This window comes from Phacochoerus africanus, chromosome 5, assembly GCF_016906955.1.
Source record: "Phacochoerus africanus isolate WHEZ1 chromosome 5, ROS_Pafr_v1, whole genome shotgun sequence".
Lineage (NCBI taxonomy): Eukaryota > Metazoa > Chordata > Mammalia > Artiodactyla > Suidae > Phacochoerus > Phacochoerus africanus.
The window spans coordinates 28,865,898-28,889,506 of record NC_062548.1 but is presented as its reverse complement, the minus strand read 5'-3'; the positions used below and the strand labels follow the sequence as shown (position 1 = coordinate 28,889,506).

At 41.3% G+C, this 23,609-nt stretch overlaps 1 protein-coding gene across 1 annotated transcript in view; it reads right to left on the bottom strand.

Annotated features, from left to right (window-relative positions):
• DNAH3 (dynein axonemal heavy chain 3) overlaps positions 1-23,609 on the bottom strand; it is a 216,575-nt gene that overhangs the window by 151,517 nt on the left and 41,449 nt on the right. Inside the window, exons 17-23 of the mRNA XM_047780346.1 lie at positions 20,710-20,863; positions 19,541-19,685; positions 14,294-14,505; positions 9,892-9,983; positions 5,449-5,563; positions 1,816-1,932; positions 833-1,012 (exon numbers count right to left, since the gene is read on the bottom strand). Coding sequence (XP_047636302.1) covers positions 833-1,012; positions 1,816-1,932; positions 5,449-5,563; positions 9,892-9,983; positions 14,294-14,505; positions 19,541-19,685; positions 20,710-20,863 — 1,015 coding nt within the window. The remainder of the gene's footprint in view (positions 1-832; positions 1,013-1,815; positions 1,933-5,448; positions 5,564-9,891; positions 9,984-14,293; positions 14,506-19,540; positions 19,686-20,709; positions 20,864-23,609) is intronic.

Here is a 23,609-nt window from a genome sequence, read left to right as displayed (position 1 = left end):
AACCAGCAACCTCATGGTTCTCAGTCTGATTAATTAACGACTGAGCCACGATGGGAACTCCTGTTTGCACATAATTCTACTATGACTTTTATTTATCCAAGCCTGTCTCCTCACAAGACAGTGAATTCTATTAAGGAAAAAATCATACATATTCTGGTCATTTTCAAGTATTTTTTGACTCCTAATGCAATTTCTGGGTCATCTTAGGTACTGAATAAACAACTGTTAAATAACTGAGTAAATGAATATAGAGAATTAGCTGAATTCTAAAATGATTCTCAATCTATAAAAGCTTTATTTCATTATCCTATAATGAATAAAGTCTTCTACCTCATTAGGAATGAGAACTAAATTATCTAAACTGCTATTAGTTACCTTTACAGAGTTGGGACTTCAAAAGGCCTCTACTTTTTCTATTTCATATTTCCATGTTTGAACTTTTCCTTTTTTTAAATTTTTTATGGCTGTGCCTGCAACAAATGGAAGTTCCCAGGCTAGGGATCAAATTGGAGCTGCAGCTGAGGCCTACACCAGATCTGAACCACATCTGCAACCTACACTGCAGCTTGCAGCAAAGGATACTTAACCCACAGAGTCAGACCAGGGATTGAACCCGCATCCTCACAGAGACAATGTCAGGTCATTAACCCACTGAGCCACAATGGGAACTCCCTGTGTTTGAATTTTTAATAACAATAACTTTTGAAATTAGAAAAAAATTATAAAGATATTGAATTTGCAAACGTCTAGTTTACTTATAGGTTTCATGGGACAGGGTGGCATTGCATCCCACATTCCTGATGATGAGATATGCTAGGGAGTAAAAACTCACGGCTTGGGACATGAGTGATTTCCAGTAACTATCAACGATGGCAAACTTCCTGCCCTCTTCTGGCATTTGGGCTATGATGTCCTCTGAACTGAAGATTGGTTCCAGGTACAACCAGGTGGCTTGGCATTTTAACCAGGCATCCAAAATTTCCTGCACACGAACCAACTTTTCTTCCCACTTCTGCAAATTTAGCATGTCATATCTGAATCATTAACATGGCCCGCAGCATCACAGGCCCACCGACTAAACAGATGGATAGATTCACTAATTTATTCACTCATTCACTTGTTCAACAAGTACTTATTGAGTGACCATTATGTTCTGGTCACTCTTCTAGGCAAAGTGGATACAGTAATGAAAGAAAAAAACAAGAGTCTTTGCCTTTGTGGAGTTCTGTTCTTAGTGGAATAATAATAATAAAACAACCACAGTAACAGTAATAGTTATAAGGCTTATTCTGTGACAATTGATGGCCTGAGTGCTTTATGTATGCGAAGCCAATTTAATCCAACAGATTTATGAGGGACATATTATTACAAAATTCACTTTATAGATGAGAAATTGATACAGAACAGTTGAAGTAACTTGTTCGAAGTCACACAACTAATAAGAGGCAGAGTCAGAATTTGAACCCGGGGAGTCTGGCTTGAGTCTGTGCCCTTAGCCTATCCCACTTCTACGAACAATGAGCAAAGGAGGCCAAACCTTGCATGGTTTATAGTCCAGATTATTATAGCCCTCAAGATACTTGCCAAATGTATTTCTGTTTGGTGCATTCACATCATCTCATTTTCTCATTTAACATTAAGCAGACTGTTACAAAGGCTTACTTGGATAGTTATTACTTTTAGCTTTTTGTTTTTTTCCAATCAAGAGAAAGTGAGTGTGTCTGTTAACTGAACTTAAAACTGAACTTTCCCCTCCTCGAAGAAACCCAGAGTTAATAGGCCATCACAAGGCATTCAAACTTCAGCTCCTCTTACCCGGCATTCTGCTTCTATTGGTTTGATGAATGGAGAGCCACACATGGTCTGGGTCTTTATCACGTGGTCATCCAGTAGCAGTTGAATGTCATCAACTGCACACAAGATGCTTGTATCCTGCAAATAAAAACGACCCGCCCTGTCGAAATCGCAAGACCACTCCCCTCAACTTTTCATCGTGATCCGCAAAGGCCTCACAGCTCAGCTCTCCACCCCAGTGGGACATAGGAATCCATGTCTTGTGGGGGATGGAATTTCCATTTTCTTCATTGAAAATATCCTTAAAGACACTTTTCTACCTCCTTTGCAGAAATCAAATATGGTCCAACCCTAGACCTGCAACTAGCATCTGTTGCAGGGAGGAAGAGTTCTGTTCCCTTCCCTATGTTCCTGACTCTCTGTTCATTTCTTTCCTGGCTCTCCCTCAGGTAGAATCAGCTGCTAATCCGGTTAGGCCTCGACCTTGGTTCCCAAACTGTGTGCCCCAGGGCACTGCAGCAAGTTCACAGGAAATAACTGTGGTTATTTAAAAATAAAATCCAAATGTTTTTCTTTCAATTTATATGTTTTTTTTTTTTTTTTCCAGACTGTTGTTAAGCTGATGGGACACAAATACTTTTAAGCTGTTTGAACCTAATTATTTCAAAAAACAAAGCTGTTAAGTATTTCTTTTGAACTAGGGAAGGGAACCATGAAAAAAAGTACTCAGACACCAAGAGCACTGAGAATCAGTTTGGGAACCTCTGACTAAACAATTATTGGGCCATATTTTGCTACTAGTTAAGGTGCCTTAAAGGTCAGCCCCTTTTCCTCCCGGACTTTGCGGCGAGCAAGCTGATAAGTCCCCTCGTGGCAGGTCTGGTCTTCCTCGTTTCTTTTTCACTTCCTTCAAGCCTACATCTGTGTGGTTAATCTGAAGCTAGGATATATTCTCTCATCTACCTTATGCCAGTAGCTCTGCACTGGGAGGTGTGTCCAGCTATTAATAAAGTAGTAGTTTGACTCCCATCTTGCTGTTGATCCTAGTCTATAGCTACTTGAGTCAAAAACTGAGGAAGAGTTCCCATTGAGGCGCAGCAGAAATGAATCCAACTAGGAAACATGATGTTGCGGGTTCAACCCCTGGCCCGGGATGCAGCGTTGTCGTGAGCTGTGGTGTAGGTCACAGATGCGGCTCGGATCCCACGTTGCTGTGGCTCTGGCGTAGGCTGGCGGCTACAGCTCCGATTCGACCCCTAGCCTGGGAACCTCCATATGCTGCAAGAGCAGCCCATAGAAATAGCAAAAAGCCAAAAAACAAAACAAAACAAAACAAAAAACAAGGCCTCTAGACAAAGAGGAAAAGAAGTCACAAAGGGTAACATGCATTCCAGTGGGGAGGGATGTACAGGAGCCTTTGCTTTAGTTTTAGTTCTCAATCCACACTGTGCTTGAGAAAAACCAGAAGTGCCTTAAAAATAAAGATGCCCAGGCCAGGAATGGTATTGTGATTTATAATAAGAAATGCATATTTGGTCTTTGCCCCTTTCGCTGGTGCAGCTCCTACAATCCTTGGAATTTCCTAAGGGATGAGAGCAATAAAAAGTGTCTTCTGTTTTGTTAATGAGGTGACTTTTAGACCAAACCTATGGTTGGGTCAGAAGAGCCAATCCTGTGATTAGAGGGTTGGGACTTTTAGTCCCACCATCCTGACCTCCTGGGAGAGGAAGGGGTACAGAGATTGAGTTCAATCACCAATGGCCAATGGGTTAATCAATTATGCCAATGTAATGAAGCCTCTAGAAACACCCCAAAGGAGAGCATTCAGAGAGCTTCTGAGTTGACGAACATGTGGAGATGTGGGGAGAGTGGTGTGCTCAGAGAGAGCATGATAGCTCTGTACCCCTCCCGCCACACCCTGCTCTGTGCACCTCTTCTCCACCTGGCTGTTCCTGGGTTCTATATCCTTTCGTAATAAACTGGTGACCTAGTAAATAAACTGTTTCTCTGAGTTCTAATAAATTAATTAAACCCAAGGAGGGTTTGTTGTGACCTCCAATCTATAGCTGGTGGGTCAGAAATACAGGTGATCACCTGGGCTTGAGACTGGGATCTGACGTGGGAGGTGAGAGGGTTTGCAGCCTTGTAGGACAGAACTCTTAACCTGTGGATCTGATGCTGTCTCTAGGTAGACAGTGTCAGAATTGAGTTGAGTTGAAGGACACCTAGCTTGTGTCAGAGAATTGCGTGGTGGCGTGGGAATCCCACCCACTCATCCCTGACACACACATGGGATTGAGAAGCACTGCTTTAAGAGCTATTGGTCTACAGGATATGAGTTTCAGCCTGTGACCACCGTGATGTAGTGCTCACCCAAGCAGCAAGCCCTCCCACTCATCATGCATCCTAAGAGCAAGCCAGACCCAGGAGATAGCTGAGCAAATCCTTTAGGCATACGTACCCTCGCATGTACTCTAGGAACTTAAATGTTCTACAATGCCAGTGACAAGAAAGAAGTGTACACTCTTGCTATTCAGAGACCACAGCTTTGATATTATTTGGGAGCTTGTTGGACATGCAGAAACTCAGAACCTGCACTTTAGAAAGATCCTCAGGTAATTCCGACACTTAATATAATAACACCGGAGATGTGCTAAGCATTCTCTACTTCAGGTATGCTTTTGAGGGACTTGGGGTGCCCTCCCCGGGAAAGGCTAATTCAGGAGTCTTGCCCATCTCCTTCAAGAGAAAGCTTGTTGCTCTGAATCAAAAGGCCATTTGAAAGCACATCCCTCTGTGGTGGTGCCCGGGAAGAAGGCTGACTGGCAAAGGAAGGCAGATAGGAGACAATAAACTAATGGGATGGCACGGTGACTGCAGACAACAACACTGTATTAAAAACTTCCAAGCTGATTAGGACACTAGACCTTAATTATCCTACCACAAAAAAGGAAAGAGGAGATGATGGGAGGTGATAGAGGTGTTAGCTAGGGGAGTAATCATGTTGCAACATTCAAATGGATTAAATCAACACGTTGTACACCTTAAACATACACAATGTTATATGTTGATTATATCTCAAAAATTTTTTTGTCTTATTAGGGCAAATATACATATGGAGGTTCCCAGGCTAGGGGTCTAATCAGAGCTGTAGCCACTGGCCTACACCACAAGCACAGCAACACCAGATCTGAGCCATGTCTGTGACCTGTACCACAGCTCACGGCAATGCTAGATCCTTAACCCACTGAGCAAGGCCAGGGACTGAACCTGCATCCTCATGGATCCTAGTCAGATTTATTTCCACTGAGTTACGATGGGAACTCCTAATTTTTTTTAAAAAAACGGTGTAAAGGATCCTTCTTGCTTGAGTTGTTGCAATTCTTTTATGGCCACACCTGTGGCATATGGAAGTTACTGGACTTGGGGTCAAATTAGATTTGCAGCAGGGGCCTATGCCACAGCTTGTGGCAATGCTGGATCCTGAGCAAGGCCAAGGATCGAACCTGCATCCTCACGGAGACAACGCTGGGTACTTAACTCCCTGAGCCACAGTGGGAACTCTTTGCTGCAATCCTGAATGAATCCCTCTGTAATTTACTACATAATAAAAGGGTTGCTCTCCAGGGGCTGGACAGGTGAACTGAGACTTACAGTGTCCCTGTACTTCACAAAGTTGAAGGTCATGTTAGCCCAGTCTAACTTCATTTTCTCCAAGTTTTTCTCCAAAGAGTATTCCTTACTGGCAGCTGCACCAATGGGCTCCAGTCTAGAGAGAGAACACAGAGACAGTACCATTAACAGGAGGAGGCAGCAAAACCACATCAAAGGAGGAGTTTCAGCTCAGTCCCTAGAGAAATTTAAAAACAGCCCTTCATTTTACTAAAATGTTTACCATCTTACTCTAATATTTACTAGCTATCTCCAGTGACGTTTGGAGCTGTGTTATGGGCTGAATTGCATCCCTCCAAAAACCATGTGTTGAGGTCCTAACCTCCCTCCCAGCTTGGACCTCAGAATGTGAGGTAACCTATTTGGACTCAGGGTCTTTAAAGAGGTAGTTAAATTAAAATGAGGTCATTAAGATGAGTCCTAATCCAATATGACTGGTGCCCTTATAAGAAGAGGAGAGTAAGACACAGACACACACAGGAAGTGGCATCTGCAAGCCAAGGAGAGAGGTCTCAGAAGAAATCAATCCTGCCCAAACCTGGATCTTGGACTTCAAGCCTCCAGAACCATGAGAAAATAAATTTCTGTTATTTAAGCCACTTAGTCTATGATATTTGTTATAGGAGCCCTAGACAACGAACACAAGGTGAATAATTCTTTGTTGTGGGGGCTGGCCTGTGCTCTGTAGGATGTTTAGCTGCATCCTTGGCTGCTATCCACTAGATGACGGTAGCTGACTCCCCCCAGTCTCCACCCCTGGTCAACTGCAGCAACCAAAACTGTCTCCAGAGAACCAATCTACAAAACAGAAACAGGGGAGATCCTGTCGTGGCTCAGTGGTTAACGAACCCAACTGGTGTTCATGAGGACACAGGTTCGATTCCTGGCTTTGCTCAGTGGGTTAAGGATTTGGTGTTGCCGTGAGCTGTGGTGTAGGTCTCAGACACAGCTCAAATCCCACATTGCTGTGGCTGTGATGTAGGCTGGCAGCTGCAGTTCTGATTCGACCCCTAGCCTGGGAACCTCCATATGCCATGGGTGTGGCCCTAAAAAGACAAAAGGCAAAAAAGAAAGAAAGAAAGAAAGAAACAGATTCACAGACATGGAGAACAGACTTGTGGTTGGCAAGGGGGAGGGGAGAGGGAGTGGGATGGACCGGGAGTTTGGGGTTAGTAGATGCAAACTATTATACTTACAATGGATAGACAATAGAGTCCTACTGTATAGCACAGAGAACTCTATCCAATCTCCTGGGATAGACCATGATAGAAATACAATATGAAAGAGTATAATATATGTATAAAGAATGTATATATGTGTTTGACTGAGTTACTTTGCCGTGTAGCAGAATTGACACAACACTATAAATCAACTATAACTTTTAAAAAACATCTCCAGATAATGCCAAGTGTTCCAAGGAGGTCGAAATCCCCAGTTGAGAACCACAATTTTAAGGCCTTTTTCCATTTTCATTACTCCTTATTACTCCCATTTACTTCAGAAGTATTATCCTGACTTACTCATATCCTCAAACTTCTGTTAATTTATAAGGTCCTTTTACTCTACTCCTTGTCCCTATCTTTTAAAAAAACACTTTCTCCCAGTGTACTGGGTCCATCCCTCTATATGTTACGTAGGAGAGCTGGATCCTAAACCAAGGTATGGCCAAAGAAATGAAAAGCAAAGTCCTTGGAGGAAAGAGGAAGGATTTTTCTTTATGTCTCAGCACTTTCTTTCATGGCATCCTTGACCATCCAATCTTTACTTCCAGATTATAAAACTGAAGCTCAGAGGAAGCAGGTGACATGTCCAAAGCCACACACACAGCTGGGGAGTGCTAGAACCAGGTCTAGATCCCAGATCCTCTGACTCCTAACCTGGTGTTCCTACCTCCTCCACTTTTTGCCTTCTCCCTTCTCTTTATCAGGGGACCAATACAATGGCTCACATGTGGTCAGCCAAATTGGGCAACTGAACAGAGCAGAAAGCCCTCATTTAGCTTCATGCAGGGAGGTAGAAGAGGCACAAATAATGCCAAACAGTGGCTGATCAAGACCTCAGCAGCCTGGTCATCATCCTAAATGTGGCCTTCTTAGGAGACAACTGAAATGAGTAGGCCTAGAGAGAACAACGAAGGCAGGTGCCAACCCAGATGAGTAGGAGACAAACAGCCTGGCCTGTGGCCATGACCAAGTCACTTGACAGGCCTTTGGTCTCCATCTGCTCATATCAGGGGTTGCTGGTATAATTAAAGAAGATAAAATGCTTGTAACATGCCTTATGGCTTATAATTATGCAAATCATTGCACAGGGGAGGGATTCATGGGATTGGGTGTCCACAAATTACAGCAAGAGTTGACCTTACCCAAATGTGTTAAAGATGCTTGCTAACTGTGGGCTGTGATAAAACTGCCTTAACTATGGGCTGGTGAGAATATCACACCTGCCTAAGAGGCAGTAGCTGAGAACTAAGGTGTTCAGTCATTAAGGGAACATGTCTTATCTCATAATCCTCACAATAACTCCAATCACCTATTATTATTCCCATTTTACAGATAAGGAGACTGGAGCACACAGAGGTAAACATCTTGGCCAAGGCCTCACCACTTCTGGATTTGTCGCAGCTGAGCACGCTGGCATGAAGCATGGCACAGCGGCTGTGTGTTAGCTCAGTCTCTGTCTCTGCAGGTGGGTTTATCTTTTCAGGCAGAAAAGGGTGATGGTTAAGGCTCTGAAGTCAGGTAGCCTGGACTCACTTTTGGTGTTTTTAGTTACTACTGTGATTTCTGGAGCGTTCATCTCTCTAATCAATTTATTTCCTCATCTGTAAAATGTGAATAAAATTAGCTAGAATATTAGGGAGCTATGATAGATAAGTTGGTTAATGTACATAAAATGCTGAGAGCAGCATTAAGTGTTGTAGAGCTGGTATTTCTTGGGAACATCTTATTGGGCAAAATGAGGTCCTTTAAGAAAATAACATAACCCTGGTAAAAATTCACATGCCTCTAGGCCTGCTCGTTAGAGAGGGATAGGGAGAGACTCAGGGTGGACCTTAAGAGGTTAACTCAGCTTATAAAAAGACCAGATGGGTAAGATAAGGAGTCAAGTGGTAATTTACGTCCTTTCAGGTCTCTCAAGCTGAAGCTGTCACTAGCAGGAATGAGCCAGGGAATAGGGTCAGGCCTTGGGGTGGGGGAACATGAGGTATCCCCCATGGGCTGGTAGGTCAGGATCATTAAAAAAAATTAAAAGTAGTGGTGGTGTTGGAGGGGTCATCACAGCATTCACGGAGCAGACAGAGAGACAGGCCTGGAAGGACCTTAGATTAGACTTGCTCTGCCCCAGTGTGAAGGCGCAAACTTTCCAACTCTAGTTAAGAATCATTATCGCTTAGAACACTGCTGTCCATTTGAAATACACCATGAGCCACATATGTCATCATAAAGTTTCTGGTAGCCACATTTACAAAAGTAAAAAGAAATACATTTAATTTAATAACGTATTTTTAAAGTCAATACAAAAATGTCATTTCAACATATAATTGACATTTAAAATAATTAGATATTTTTTTCCTTAATAAGTCTTTGAAATCCAGCCTATATTTTACACATTCAGCATATCAAACTCAGAATAGCTACATTTCAAGGGCTGAGGAGCCACACATGGCTAGTGGCTCCTGCACTGGACAGTGCTGACATTGATGGCTTGTTAAAACAGATTTCAGGGTCCACCTCCAGAATTTCGGATTCAGTAGATTGGGATGGGGCCTGAGAACACGCACGTCTAACAAGTTCCCAGGTGATGCTGATGCAGCTGGTCTGGAGTCACGAGTCTGAGAGCCACACATGTTGAGTGAGAACCACACCCAGTTGCCTAACAGGGTCTCTAGTCTTAGCAATACATCTCCCCACCCATCACCCTGAAGGAAGTGTGGAAAAACAAATGGGATCCTGAGAATCTCTGGTCCTAAAAATTGCTGTTCAAATAGTACAGATTCTCAAATTCCAGGGGCATTTGGGGAAGGATAGAAAGCAAGTGAAGCGATCTCTCATTTGACTATACTTCATGGAATTTGAGAGCTCAGAGAACCACTCCTGTTTGTAGCTGTTGTTTGTTTAAAGAAGAGGAAACTGAGGCCCAGAAAGGTTAAATGGTTTTGCCCAAAGTCACTGAGACCTGGGCTTGGAACTCAAGTTCAAGGAACTTTTTAAAAAATTTCTTTTTGAAATAAAATCTCTGACTCAATTTTCGAGTCATAATCTGACATCAACCCTGCAGCTGAAAACGAGAACTTCACTAGCAGCTAGTCAATCAGAATGAGAAAAGCAGCCTGCTACGAGGTCTTTCAGTCATATATATTGTTGTGGGAACTGACAGATACTTTGACCAAAAAAACTCTCTGAAGGAAGGGAGAAGCCTTACTTTTCAATGAATTTGCCAAATCCAAATTCCAACATGTTTGAGAGGGAAGTCGTTTCAGTGGGCTTTATTTCATAGCCGACAATCTCACTGATCTGCAAAGAGAAAAACAAGCGTGTATTGTCCAAGGTAGACTTTCTGCAATGATCAAAATGTTGTCCATCTGTGCCTTTTTGTGCAGGAGCCACCAGGCACACTCAGCTACAGAGCCCTGGAAATGTAGCTAGTGTGACCGAGGCACTGATTTTCCAATTTTATTTAATTTTACTTTATATTTAAATAGCTGCGTGTACCTAGTGGCTACTGAATTGGAGGTTGCAGGTCTGAGGATTTGGGAGGCAGCCTAGGGCAACCTTGCATTGTGTCTAGTTTCCTGGGGGTTATTCTCCCATCAGGACTTGGCATGATGCAAACTCGTGAGCATCTTACAGGCTCACAACCAGATCTTGGTTGTTCTGTTCTCTCAGGGCTGCGTACAGAACAAACCTGGGGCATGACAAAAGCTACAATAAGTGTTTGCTGAATAAAAGGAGGAGGAAGTTGTAAATACATGGATCAGGCAGATCCCCACCTTCTGTGAAGAGAGGATGCTGGGAAGGAGGAAGTTCTCCTCCACCAAAATCTTCCTTCTCAATCCAGCTTGTTGGAAATGTTAGCATTCCTTGTGCCCCTTCCTTTCACATAAATATTACCTGAACCTTTCTTTTAAGTGAAAATACCCCTGAGAAAGGTCTTTGATGAAGTCTCCGACAGCTTTTGAGCACTATTCTTAGGGACTGAGACATCTGGGCAGTATGAAGGTTTTGTGTGCTCAAGAAGCGGATGCGGGCTCAGGGGAATGAGCTGCTGTAAAAAAAAAACCCTCATCTACTGCCCAGTTTTGTCTCTGTCCAGCTCCATCAGGATGAAAGAATATCAGGGCAGGACGGGACATGAAAGATGAGTCATGTTCTGTCTTATTTAGCGCTGCGTTCTTGCAGCCTGGTATTCAGTAGGCATCAACTAAGTACTTGTGGCGTGAAAAGCATGGATGAACCAGCTAATTCAAATACCTTCCAGGTTGGGTTCTGAGGACACCTGGAGGACCATTAAGGTAATGGAAATAATAAAGATACTGAACATTTATTGAGGGCTTACTATGTGGGCAACTGTTTTAAAAGCTTTATGTACTTATTGCATCCTCCCCACATGGTGAGGAAGGTACCAATGTGTCTTCATTCCTGTTTTACATAGAAAGAAACTGAGACAAAGAAATTAAATCTCTGTTCTAAGACCATCTCTCTAATAGACCCTAAGAGCCATTGCAGAATTGGGATTTGGATCCAGTTCTGACTCCAAAGATTTCATCCATCACATGCTAGTGTTTCCTGCAGGTCTTCTATGTATAACTGTGCAGGTTATACACTGGATAAACCCTAAAAAGTACAATTCACACTGTACTGCACAAAAGTAGCGGTCCCTAGAGCACAATCTGCACAACTGCTCCTGGTAGCCCTAGGCTCGCATTTATTCTCTAATACCTAAAAATATGGCTTAGAACAACACACACTCTCTGGGTTTAAATGACACAACTGTGTAAAGCACCTCGCCTAGTACTTGGCCTATGGAAGGACTCAGAGGCCTGTAGTTTTATTTTTTAAATTGCTTTTGTTTGTTATAGAGATTAACAAGGCATCTGATTTTCTACGAGCCTGAAGTTACACCATCCAGTATAACCACAAACCCCTTGTCACTATCGAGAATTTGCAGTGTGACTAAATCTACATGGAGTTGTGCTGTAGGCAAAAGCACACCCTATTTCAAAGACTTAGTAGGGAGACTGTAATGGGAGTGATCACATTAACACTTTTACATTGCTTGACTATTGACCTGACAATGTTTTAGAGATGTTTGGTTAAATAGGTTCATAAAATTCACTTCACCTGTTTACACTTTTAAAGAACGTGGCTACTAGAAACTTTAAAATTGCACATATGCTCGTGTTATAGTTCCACTGGGCAGCAGTGTCCTAGAGGGCCAGCTCCAGTACTCTTCAGTGCTATGTTACCGTGTTCTATCTTGTTTTAAGCCACGGTATCAGCAAAGTCTCTGTCTCAAACACAGAGACTAGTCTTTCCTGCCTAAGTTCTGGGTAATGGTCAGAAATCCTAACACAACCCCCCTCATGACCCCAGAAGATGCATTTTGTAGTCTTGAAAGCTAAAGGTGGTTTAGCCTGCAGAGCTTTCCCCAGAACCAAATCTGTGCCCAAGGGTCTCCTGAGTTTGGCATTAGAACAGAGGATGCTTCCCCAGGGGCTGTCACTAGAGTGACTTGTTGGGTGACGTACAATGCAGGTGGGAATGGGGGCAGCCCTGAGTGTCTCTGGTGGCCTTTGTCCTTTCTGAGCTCACCTGTGACAGTTCAGCCCACTGAGACTCCCCACTGTAGGTGCTCTTTATTCAGATGCCACCTTCCCTCTTATCTATGGTAATTGACCATACAGTAACTTACCTACAGTAAGTGGATTACAGTGTACTCCACTCTTACCTGTCACTTACTGCCCCCTTCTGTCCACTCCTCTCCCTGACCTGATATTTCTCATCCCCTTTTCATCCATCAGGCCTGAGTGAAAAAGACCTAGATTCCAATTCTCTTCCCCACCACTCACTGGCCACATGACAATTTATTGTCCTTACTTCAATGGGTTGTTGGGAGGATGAAATGAGAGAATCTATATAAAGTATATAACAGTTCCCAGGGCATAGCTGGTATGCAATACACTTTAACTGTCAATGTTATTATGACTTTAATTCCAGGGAATTTTTTTACCCCCCAATTTGTCCATCTAAGTGGCCTATAAATGAAAATTTTTAGTGTCTAAGAATGGTTAGGATTCTTTTTGTCTTTTTAGGGCAACATCCGTAGCATATGAAAGATCCCAGGCTAGGGGGCGAATCGGAGCTGCAGCTGTTGGCCTACACCAACACCAGATCCTTAACCCACTGAGAGAGGCCAGGGATCGAACCTGCGTCCTCATGGATACTAGTCAGATTTGTTTCTGCTGAGCCATGGCAGGAACTCCAATGGTTGGGATTCTTAAATTTCCCATGTGTGAGAACAGTGTCATCAAAGGGGAAGCACCAGACGGAGGGGGTGTTTTTCTGAGTCCCCTGGAGCACTGTTTAAATGCCATTGATGAAGGCACTTTCTACAATGCTATTTCAGGCAGAGACCTAGCATTGCTGCAGGGCACCTGTCTACCTAACTCCCTAACCCTCTGAATGGCTCAAAGTTCCAATCAGGCTAGGTCCACAGGAAGAGGCATGGCATACGTACCAAGTGGAGGGCAGCTGCCCCTATGCAGATCCCTCTCCTGGGGCAGCTCAAGACCAGAAGTCTCCCAGGGGACCTCCTCTGTCTTTCTTTACACCCTCTGCTTAAGTCTTGACTTTCAAGTCTTTCTGGGAACCTGAAAGCAGCTCCAATCTACAGAAAAATCCTGACTCTCTCATGTACCAGATCTCTGTTGTCCCAGGGAGAGAGATGAGAATACCTCTAGCCACTGGGTGCAGGCTCCATTGACTGGAAGGTAATGGGTGTGCTCTCAGACTGAGTCCTTCTAGAGACAATGTCTTCAGTCTTGTGCATGGTTCACAGAGAGGGAATTCCAGGCCCAGGGAGAGAGGAATCTGCCTCTGGAGAGCCAGTTTCATCTCCACCTCCACACAGAGCAACTCCCTGGTAGAGAGGACGTTTCAAGGCCCTTGAATGTGATGACTATTTTAGAAACACACTGAGTTCTCTCTTTTTTTCTGCTTACTATTCACACCATATTTATATAACTCTCATACTTGGTTGCTTATAAAAATCCCACCATTTTTAGGGAGAATATTTGTTATTCTCATTTATAGACTCAAAAGGCTGAAAAAGACTGTGAAATTATTTCTGCACAGAGCCTGTTAGATGATACCGCAGACAGCCCAAGCAGGAATCATCTGGCACTGTTAGGAGCCCCCAGGCATAGACGTGACTTTCTCTCCTGTGTGGCCTAGGACAAGGAAGAAATCCAGGCCCCTCCCATTGTAATTCCACATCCTGATCACCTTTTAGGACCCAGGGCAGCCATTTGCTTAGAAAAGCAGATAAGGAAAGCCTTTGTGGCCACTGGCTGGGACAACACTCAACCACCAGCAATGCAGTCCCTGGAGAAAAGGATCGACCTGTTTCTGGGGAGATGCAGGTGGTTATCCCCTTCCCTCAGAGGGCTGTCATTGCCTTACTCCCTCCTTTACTACCCGTTTGGCTTCAAGTAGCTTCTCCTTTCAGAAAGCAGCAGCTTGACCCATCAATGGTCTCAGCTTCTCAAAGGGTTCCCAGGACCAGGGACGGGTTGGGCTGGCTGGGGGTGGGCAGTGACAGGGACCTGCTGCCAATGCCGGTCTTTCATTCCTGGGTTGCAGGAAATGCTGAGGATAGGGATGTGCTGCTTGAATTTATCAATCTTGATTTTCACATTCTCTGCTAAGCGCCTGGGTGCAGGTACATCGGCTAGGGTCTTGGTCAATTTATACATCGTCCTCCACATATTCCCTACTTCCTCTGCAATTTCCTCAGCATTCAGTAAAAAGAGAGGCCCTGAAACAGAAAAGACGGGAGAGGGAAAGATCAGATCACCAAGCAGTGTTAGTCCTGTGGGCTTTTAATTCCCTGAATTTAGATCTGAGCCTATGGGATGGATGTGGAGCAAGCACCGGCTTTGGAGTTGGGTTTGAAACCTCTACTTAGCCAGTGAAGCCCTGGGCATGGTGACTGAACTGTTCTAAGCCCCAGCAGTCTCACCTGTGACACAGGAGTAATAACAGATGCCTTGGAGAGTGACTGTGAAAATTGTGTGAGATAAGTAAAGCAGCTGACATAATGCCTGACATACAATGTACGTGTAGTTAGGGAATCAATTGTTAGGGGCTCTCGTCATGGCTCAGCAGAAACAAATCTGACTCGCATCCATGAGGATGCAGGTTCGATCCCTGGCCTCGCTCAGTGGGTTAAGGATCCAGCATTGCAGCGAGATGTGATGTAGGCTGGTGTAGACACGGCTTGGATCTGGCATTGCTGTCTGTGGCTGTGGTGCAGGCCAGCAGCGACATCTCCAATTCGAACCACATCCTGGGAACTTCCATATGCCACGGGCGTGGCCCTAAAAAGACAAAAAGAAAAAAACAAGAAAAAAAAAGGCAATCGATTGTTAGTATAAGTTGTAGATGCTCTTGTAGAAGCATCAAAGGGTGTGCCACAAATGCTGTGAAATATTAACAACTGGGGAGTGTGTATGAATAGGGACATGGGAGTTAACCGTATAGTTCTGACAGTTGTTATGTAAGTTTGAAAATATTTAAAAACAGATTATTTTAAAAACAGAAAATGACATCTCATTTATGGAAAAACCTTTACCAAAAAATTAATTTTCTTCTCCTCCTTTTCTTTTACAGGGCTCTTATAGCAGTTGGGTTTCACAGTCAGTCTATTTATGCTGCTGCTTCCTCCCCCTTTGATATTTCAAATTACTATTAATGCTTGCTTTATGATGTTGCTAATTAACTCAAAAATACTGTTCTTTCAGGGTGGCCAAGACTAAATATAGATTCACTCACATAGCTTCATTAATTAATGACATGCTTTATCAAATTAGCATTTTTGTTAAGTAATAACATATTAAATTTTTTAGAAAGAAAATATGCATGACTTTTGCAAGTCTGATGTACTATTTGAAAATCAAAATGTAATAAACTATATTAACAGTCAAAAGAAGGAAAATCATATGATAATGTACACTAATGCAGAAAAAGCTTTTGACAAAAATCCAATATTCATTCATGATTAAAAAAAAACCCTCTAAACAAACTAGGAATACAAGAGAGCATCCTCAGTCTGATAAAGGAAGGGCACCTATGAAAAATCTACACTAACACATTTTTGTATTAATGTAAATTAATTAAATATGTATAGTTTTTTACATGTTAAGCATACTATAATAAAGTGGATCTAAAAAAATAAAAGCAAGAAATCCCATTATATTTAATGGTGAAAGATGAAATACTTTCTCCCTAAGATCAAAAACAAGGTGAGGATTTTCAGTCTTATAACTCAATAACAGAAAGATAGCTGGAAAAATCCCCAAACACTTGGAAATTAAACAACATACTTCTAAATGACACATGGATCAAAGAAGAAATATCAAGAGAAATTTAAAAATATGTTGAGGGAGTTCCCCTTGTGGCTCAGTGGCAATGAACCCAACCAGTATCCATGAGGACATGGTTCGATCCCTGGCCTCTATCAGTGGGTTGAGGATCTGATGTTGCCGTAAGTTGTGGTGTAGGTTGCAGACGCAGCTCGGATCTTGCATTGCTGTAGCTCTAGTGTAGGCCAGCAGCTGTAGCTCCGATTTGATCCCTAGCCTGGGAACTTCCATATGCTGTGAATGTGGCCCTAAAATATAAATATACATATTTTTTGAGCTAAATGAAAATAAAAATTAACATTAAAAGTTGTGGGATATGGGGAAAGAAATATTTAGAGGAAAATTTATAGCACTGAATATATATTAGAAAAAAATGGAGGTCTAAACTCAATAATCTATGCTTCTACTTTAGGAAACTATTAAAATATGAGCAAATTAAAACCAAAGTAAACAGAAGAAAAGAAATAATAAAACCAAAATCTGATTCTTTGAAAAAAATCAATAAAATGGATAAATCTCTAGCTAGGCTAACCAAGTAAAAAGATAAGATACCAATTACATCAGAAATGAAAGAAGAGACATCACTGCACATCTCATGGACATTAAAAAGATAATATACGAATACCATGAAAAACTCTATGACCACAATTTTAATAACCTTGGTGAAAGAGACCAAATCCTTGAAAGATGCAATTTGTCAAAATTCACATAAGGTGAGACAGACAAACTGAATATATCTAGTTAAGTAATTAAATCATGGTTAATAATTTCCAAAACAGAAAGCATCAGACTCAGATGTGTTCACTGGTGAATTCTACCAAACATTTAGGAAAGAGAAAATACTAAATTTTCCACAATCTCTTACAGAAGACAGAAGCAGAGGAAACACTTCCTAACTTATTCTATTAGTCCAGCACTACCAAAACCAGACAAAGACATTACAAGAAAAGAAAACTAAAGGCCAATATATCTCTTGAACACAGATGCAAGAATTGTCAACAAAATGTTAGTAAATTGAATCCAATAATACATTAAAAAATTACACACCACAATCAATTGGGATTTATTTCAGGTGTGTAAAGTTGTTTCAACATTCAAAAACTAGTTAATATAATTCATTACTTCAGCAGGCTAGTGAAGAAAAATCGTATGATCATATCAAAAGAGTCAGAAAATACATCTGAAAAAATGCAATACCCATTCATAATGAAAACTGTCAGCAAATGACAAATAAAGGAGAATTTCCTCAACTGGATAAACATCTACAAATACCTACAGCTGGAATTCCCTCTTGGCCTAATGGGTTAAGGATCAGGTGTTGTCACTGCTGTGGCTCTAGTTATAGCTGTGGTGTGGGTTTGATTCCTGGCCCAGGAACTTCCTCATGCCACAGCTAATGCCCCACTCCACCCCCAAAACCTACAGCTAACAACATACTTAATGGTAAGAAACAAGAGTCTTTCTTGCAAAGTTCAGCAACAAAGCAAGTATGTCCCCTCTTATCACTCCTTTTTCAACACCTTTCTGTGGTAAGTGCTAGTTAATGCAATAAAACAAGAGTAGAAAAAGATAGTACACAGATTGGGAAAGAAGACACAAAACTTTGCAGATGACATGATCATCTACATAGAAAATCTGAAAGAACCAATAACAAAGAAAACCTGCTAAAACTAATTCACAATTATAGCAAGGTTGTAGGATACATGGTTAATACACAAAAGTTAATTAACTTTTAAAATTAATATTATATATTAATAATATATTAATAAAATTAATATAATTATATTATAATTATATTATTAATAATAATTAATAATTAATATATTGTATTAATAAATTAATATAATATAATATTATTAATGAATGGTGGAATTTGAAATTAAAAATATATCCATTTACATTAGCACCCCCAACACTGAAATACTTAGGCATAAATATAACTATATATATAGCATCTATACAAGGAAAAACTAATGAGAGAAATCAAAGAAGAAAATAAATGGAGAAAAATTTAATGTTCATGGATAGGAAGACCCAATATTTCAAGAAGTCAGTTCTTTCCAGCTTAATCTAAAGATTCAACAAAATCTCAATCGAAATCCCAGCAACTGTTTTTTTAGATATCGACATATTGATATATATGGAGACACAAAAGGTCCAGAATAGCCAATATAATACTGAAGGAGAAGAATAAAGTTGGGGGATTGACATTATCCAACTTCAAGACTTAACATATAGCTATAATAATCAAGTGTTGGTATTGACAGGCAAATAGACAAATAGGTCAATGAAACAGAATAGAGAGCCCGGATATAAGATCCACAACAGTCAACTGATCTTTCACAAAGGAGCAAAGCCAATACAATGGAGAAATGAAGATTTCCAGCAAAGAGTTTTAGAACAACTGGATATTCACATGTCCTGTCCCACCCCCCAAAGCAGATGTAGACTATACAGCCTTGACAAAAATTAATCAAAGTGGATTATGGACTTACATGTAAAATGCAAAACTATAAAACTTCTAGAGATAATATAGTAGAGAAGTAATACACAAAATATAAAAAGAAGATCTTTAAACCTAAGAAAACTATCATTATTATATCCTGAAAACTGGCAAGAAAGATGTTCATCACTGTTGTGTTTACAATATTAAAGCACCGGAAATAAGCTAACGGCCCCAAGGGTCTCAGATTTTGTCCTCTGCTCTTACACACTTTCTCCAGGTGATGTCACAGATGACTTTCAATTGTACCCTTACACATCAATTCTTTCCCAATATAAGTCCCACCCCCACTGTAACAAGTCCAGATTGATAATATTCAACTGCAATTAAAATTCCCATGTGGATGTTTGCAGACACCAAACTCAGTGTATTCAAGCGTATGTTTTTTTCCCCAAGAAATGTGTCATTTCTTTTGTTCATGATGGCATGATCCACCAAAATTCCCTCAGCTAATAATCTGGGATTCACTCTACGTGCTTCCCTCTCCTTCCTTGCTCCCTGCCCCATAAGAGATCAATCATTAAGTCGTGTTGACCCTACCTCCTCAATATCTTTCTAGCCTCCAGAGTCTAAAATAAAAGAGAGTTTACAGATATCCATGGCATTCTGGCCTTTCTTGCAGCAGCATAACAGGGAAACTGCCACTTTATTCTCCCACTATCTGCCTCTCCAAGTCACTACCCAATCCATGGCTCTGGATGGTTGCCTATTCTATTCTACCCTGTTAATTGATCTAGTTCTTTGATCCCCACCTTCCATCATTATCACATCAGATAAATTTTACTATGGTTGCCTTAATCCAGAGTATGAGAATATAATAAAAAGTCTAGCCAGTATCTGAAGTCTAAAGCTTATTTCAGAACTGGCTGGGTTAAATCTGCTACCCCATCCCCATCCTGCCCCAGCAGAGTGAGACGGCGGCATACCATTCATCCATTCCTCTGATTTGATGCTAAACTCGTAGGTCGTCACCCACAGCTGCTCATAAGGCATTTTGTTGGTTATCAAGGTTTGCAGAAGAGGGAAGGTACTCTTGTCCTTTTCCAACAGCTCTTCCTCCTTATTGATCAACTGCAGGGAAAAAGGGATGCTATTAATTGGGTGGGTGGTTCTGAACCCTAGAAGCCACCATGGCAAATTACTCAGGGCTTTGAAAACCAAGTTGAGGAAGATTGGTATTCATTTGGAGAGTAAGGGAGGAAAATAAAGCATGAACTCAAGCAAGAAGTTCCCTCTGCTACCTCTGAGAGCCATGGCAGCTGATATCTAGCTGGGTGAAATTTTCCATAATTTGCCACTTGCTCCATCTGTGCCATAACAATATCCCACTGTACCATATCCATATCCCCATTTTCTTAATTTTCATATGTGCTTTAACTGTTTACATAATGTTGCTTTCTTGTGCTGAACTATCTAAGAAATTTAATGATTAAAGAATTTAGTGGTGAACTTCAGGGCAAGTTACTTAGCTTCTCCAAGGCTTAGTTCTCCCATTTTAAATAGAGATAAATGAAGATAGTAATGGTACCCACCCCAAAGTTTTACTATGGATATTAGCACATATGAAGTCCTCTGCACACTGTGCACATAACAAATGCTCAATATATGTGAGAAACTATTCCATTATAATTTCTTCTTTGTGTACTCAACGATTAACAAAAAAGTCGGTAAAATGTAGGTATGTGGAAAAAGGTAGTTGAAAGTACCAATGTAAGAAAGGTATTTTTATTTTTATTTCTTTTTTGTCTTTTTGCCTTTTCTAGGGCTGCTCCCTCGGCATACGGAGGTTCCCAGGCTAGGGGTCGAATCAGAGCTGTAGATGCCGGCCAACACCAGAGCCACAGCAACGTGGGATCCAAGCCGCGTCTGTGACCTACACCACAGCTCATGGCAACACCGGATCCTTGACCCACTGAGCAAGCCAGGAATCGAACCCGCAACCTCATGGTTCCTAATCGGATTTGTTAACCACTGTGCCACGACGGGAACTCCAAGAAAGGTATTTTTAATACTATACACCTGGCAGGTAATGTTAGGAAAACAGAAAACCAAGGGCCAGAACCAGCGCGGCAGCAGAGAGTCATAAGTCCCCGACCTCAAATTCCACCAGCGCTTGATCTAGATTCTTTGAAAGCTCGTTTAGCTTTTCAACATTGTTCTTCATTTCTTCTGCAGTCATCACTTCACGTTTCCTAAAGCCTTCCAGTTCCTTGTTGTAGCCCTCAAGCTTTGCCTCGAATTCGGAGCACCTGCAAGTAAAGACAGCCCAATCACATTTGGACTTTCCATTTTGTGATTTTCAAAACATCAGCACTGATGACTATGTTTAAGTCTGGGGAGAATGTGATCTTCTGAAACAATATATGTAAAACTTATGAATATCTCTTCTCATATATAATTTATAATCCCACCTGCCGGAGGTAGCTACAGGGAACCTATTGGTAATTAAATATCCCCAGATAGTTCCCATATTGGTAAGTATATATTTAAAATATATTTATATTATATTTACACACATATGATTATGCATATATAAATTAATTTATATTTATTATTAAGTGTCTAATTCCAAGAACAGCTCTAGGAATATACTTGTGAGGTACACTATTAAGCTCTCTACTCTCATGGAGCTTATATTTTAGTTTGGGGAAACCCAGACAATAAATACACATGGATAGATAAATAAACGGATGGATGGATGGACAAATCCATACATAGATAAAATGAAATGAGATATTTCTGAGAGTGACAAATGCTTTGAAGAAAATAGAACAGGGCAGAATGCCTAGTGGATGGAAGTGGAGAGCTACATTAGCTCGAGTGAGTGGAAAGACCTTTCCAGAGATTTATCTACTTCATCTATACTGTCGACGAAACAGGTCTCAAATTTACTTTCCCCTTTTCCTGATGAGGGAGAATAACACAGTGATAAGTGGACAGGTCCTAGAACGGGACAGGCTAGGTTCAAGTCCCTACACTGTGACATAGTAATTGCGGTTAATCAAGTCGCTTAATCTCTGTGTGCCTCAGATAAATAAAACAGGGATGGATAAAGTCTACTTTAGTATTTAATAAACTAACATATACGAAATGCTCAGAATTAACTCTGGTACCTAATAATCACTATAAAAGTATTTAGTCTCCTTCAGAAAGAGACTATCAATGCAGTTTTAATCTCAATTCTTTTCTGTATCCTGAGCACTTAGAAGAGTGTCTAGCATAAAACAATCAACATTCATTGGATGAATAAGGGGATTTGCCATTGAGAACAGCTATAGTGACATAATATAAAATTGGCCGTTCTATGAAGAATACTTAATTCTGTGATGGCAGTTTTGATGTTCCCTTCTTCTTAAAAGTAATTTAAGAGTTAATTTTCAATGGTTTGATTTGGGTTTTATTTCTAATTGCCCAATGTGGTAAGCAGCCTCTGGTAAAGCCCCCAAAGATTCATGCCTTCTGGTATTTACAGCCCTGTGTAACTGTCTCCTCTTGTGTTTGGGCCAGACTTCATAACTCACTTCTAATAAAGAATATGGCAAAAGTGATAGGATGTTGCTTCCAAGATTAGGTTACAATTTTTCTCTTTCTCTCTCTCTTCCTTTCACGGAAGGAAGACAGCTGTCATGTTGTGAGCTAGTTTATGGAGAGGCCCATATAGTGAGGACTAGAGGGACGTTTCTGACCAACAGCCTATGAGGAACCGAATCCTACTGACAATCATGTGAGTGAGCCTGGATGTGGATCCAGCCCCCAGCTGAGCCCTTAGATGAGACTGCAGCCTTGGCTGACATTCCAATTGCAACTTCCTAAGAGACCTGGAGCCAGAGGTATACTGCTAAGCTGCATCTAGATTTCCAAGCTACAGAAACTGTGAGATAATAAATATTTGTTGTTTTAAGGTGCTATTTTTAAGGATGATTTGTCATGCAGAAACAGATAATTAATACACACTATTATAACAGAATATGGCCAAAATAGTTTCTGCTTTTTTCAATTTTTTTGGGGGGGGTTCTAAAATACAGTCAATTTTTTGAAATGTTCTATGGACATTTAAGAATAGTTTTTTTCCACTGTAGAATAGAAAGTTTGATACATAGTCAACAAATTAAGGTTCTTAATTATTTACTTCTATTTTCTCATAATTTATAGTTACATACCATACAAAGTAATTATAAAATATTCCTTGTGCTACACATTATATCCCTGTGCCGTATTTTATAACTGACAGTACATACTGTCTCAAATTTTTTATAATCGCCTAGCACACTGCAGTTTCTGAAGTACTTTCATGTCCATCAAATATATACCTATACATGCATGTCATTAGTAAACAGTAGACACGCAGAAAAGTAGTTTAACTAAATGAGTTCTATTAGTGGGCCCACCTGGAGTCTGTGGGAGAATAATGCAAGAATTTTAAAATGGTGGGTTGGTCAGAATTTTGGCAAGAAAGAGAATTCACTCTGATGTTCAAAGAGACTTCAATGAAATGACTGCTTACAGATGTGAGATGTGGGTAGGGTATAAACAGCATAGTAAAACGCCCAGAGGTTAGCCTCAGTGAGAAGCCGCTATGCTCCATCCCTAGGGCTGAGGGGGCCACGAGAACTGGAACCAGGGTGGAGCAAGAATGGCCATCCAGGAGATGCAGATATTGGCCAGAGCCCCAGTGCCCAGCAGGGAGGGAGAGGAGCCCAGCAGTCACTCTCCAACCTGGGAGGGCTCGCCACTGACTCAGCCCTGCCTGGATCCCACAGACAAGGAAGCCAGAGGCTACAGACAGCAGGTGTCAGCCACCCAGGCATGGAGAGGGCAGAGGCAAGTGGAGAAGAAATGGGAGATGGGGTAGGGACAGCAAACAGAGAAAAATTAGCACTAACACCAAAAATGACTGTGGGCTGGGAAAATAAAGTCAAGTTTCTTAGACAGGGAATGGGATCTTTTATTCACAGATGATGAATGAATAAATGAATACTTCTCAGGCCTCCTCAC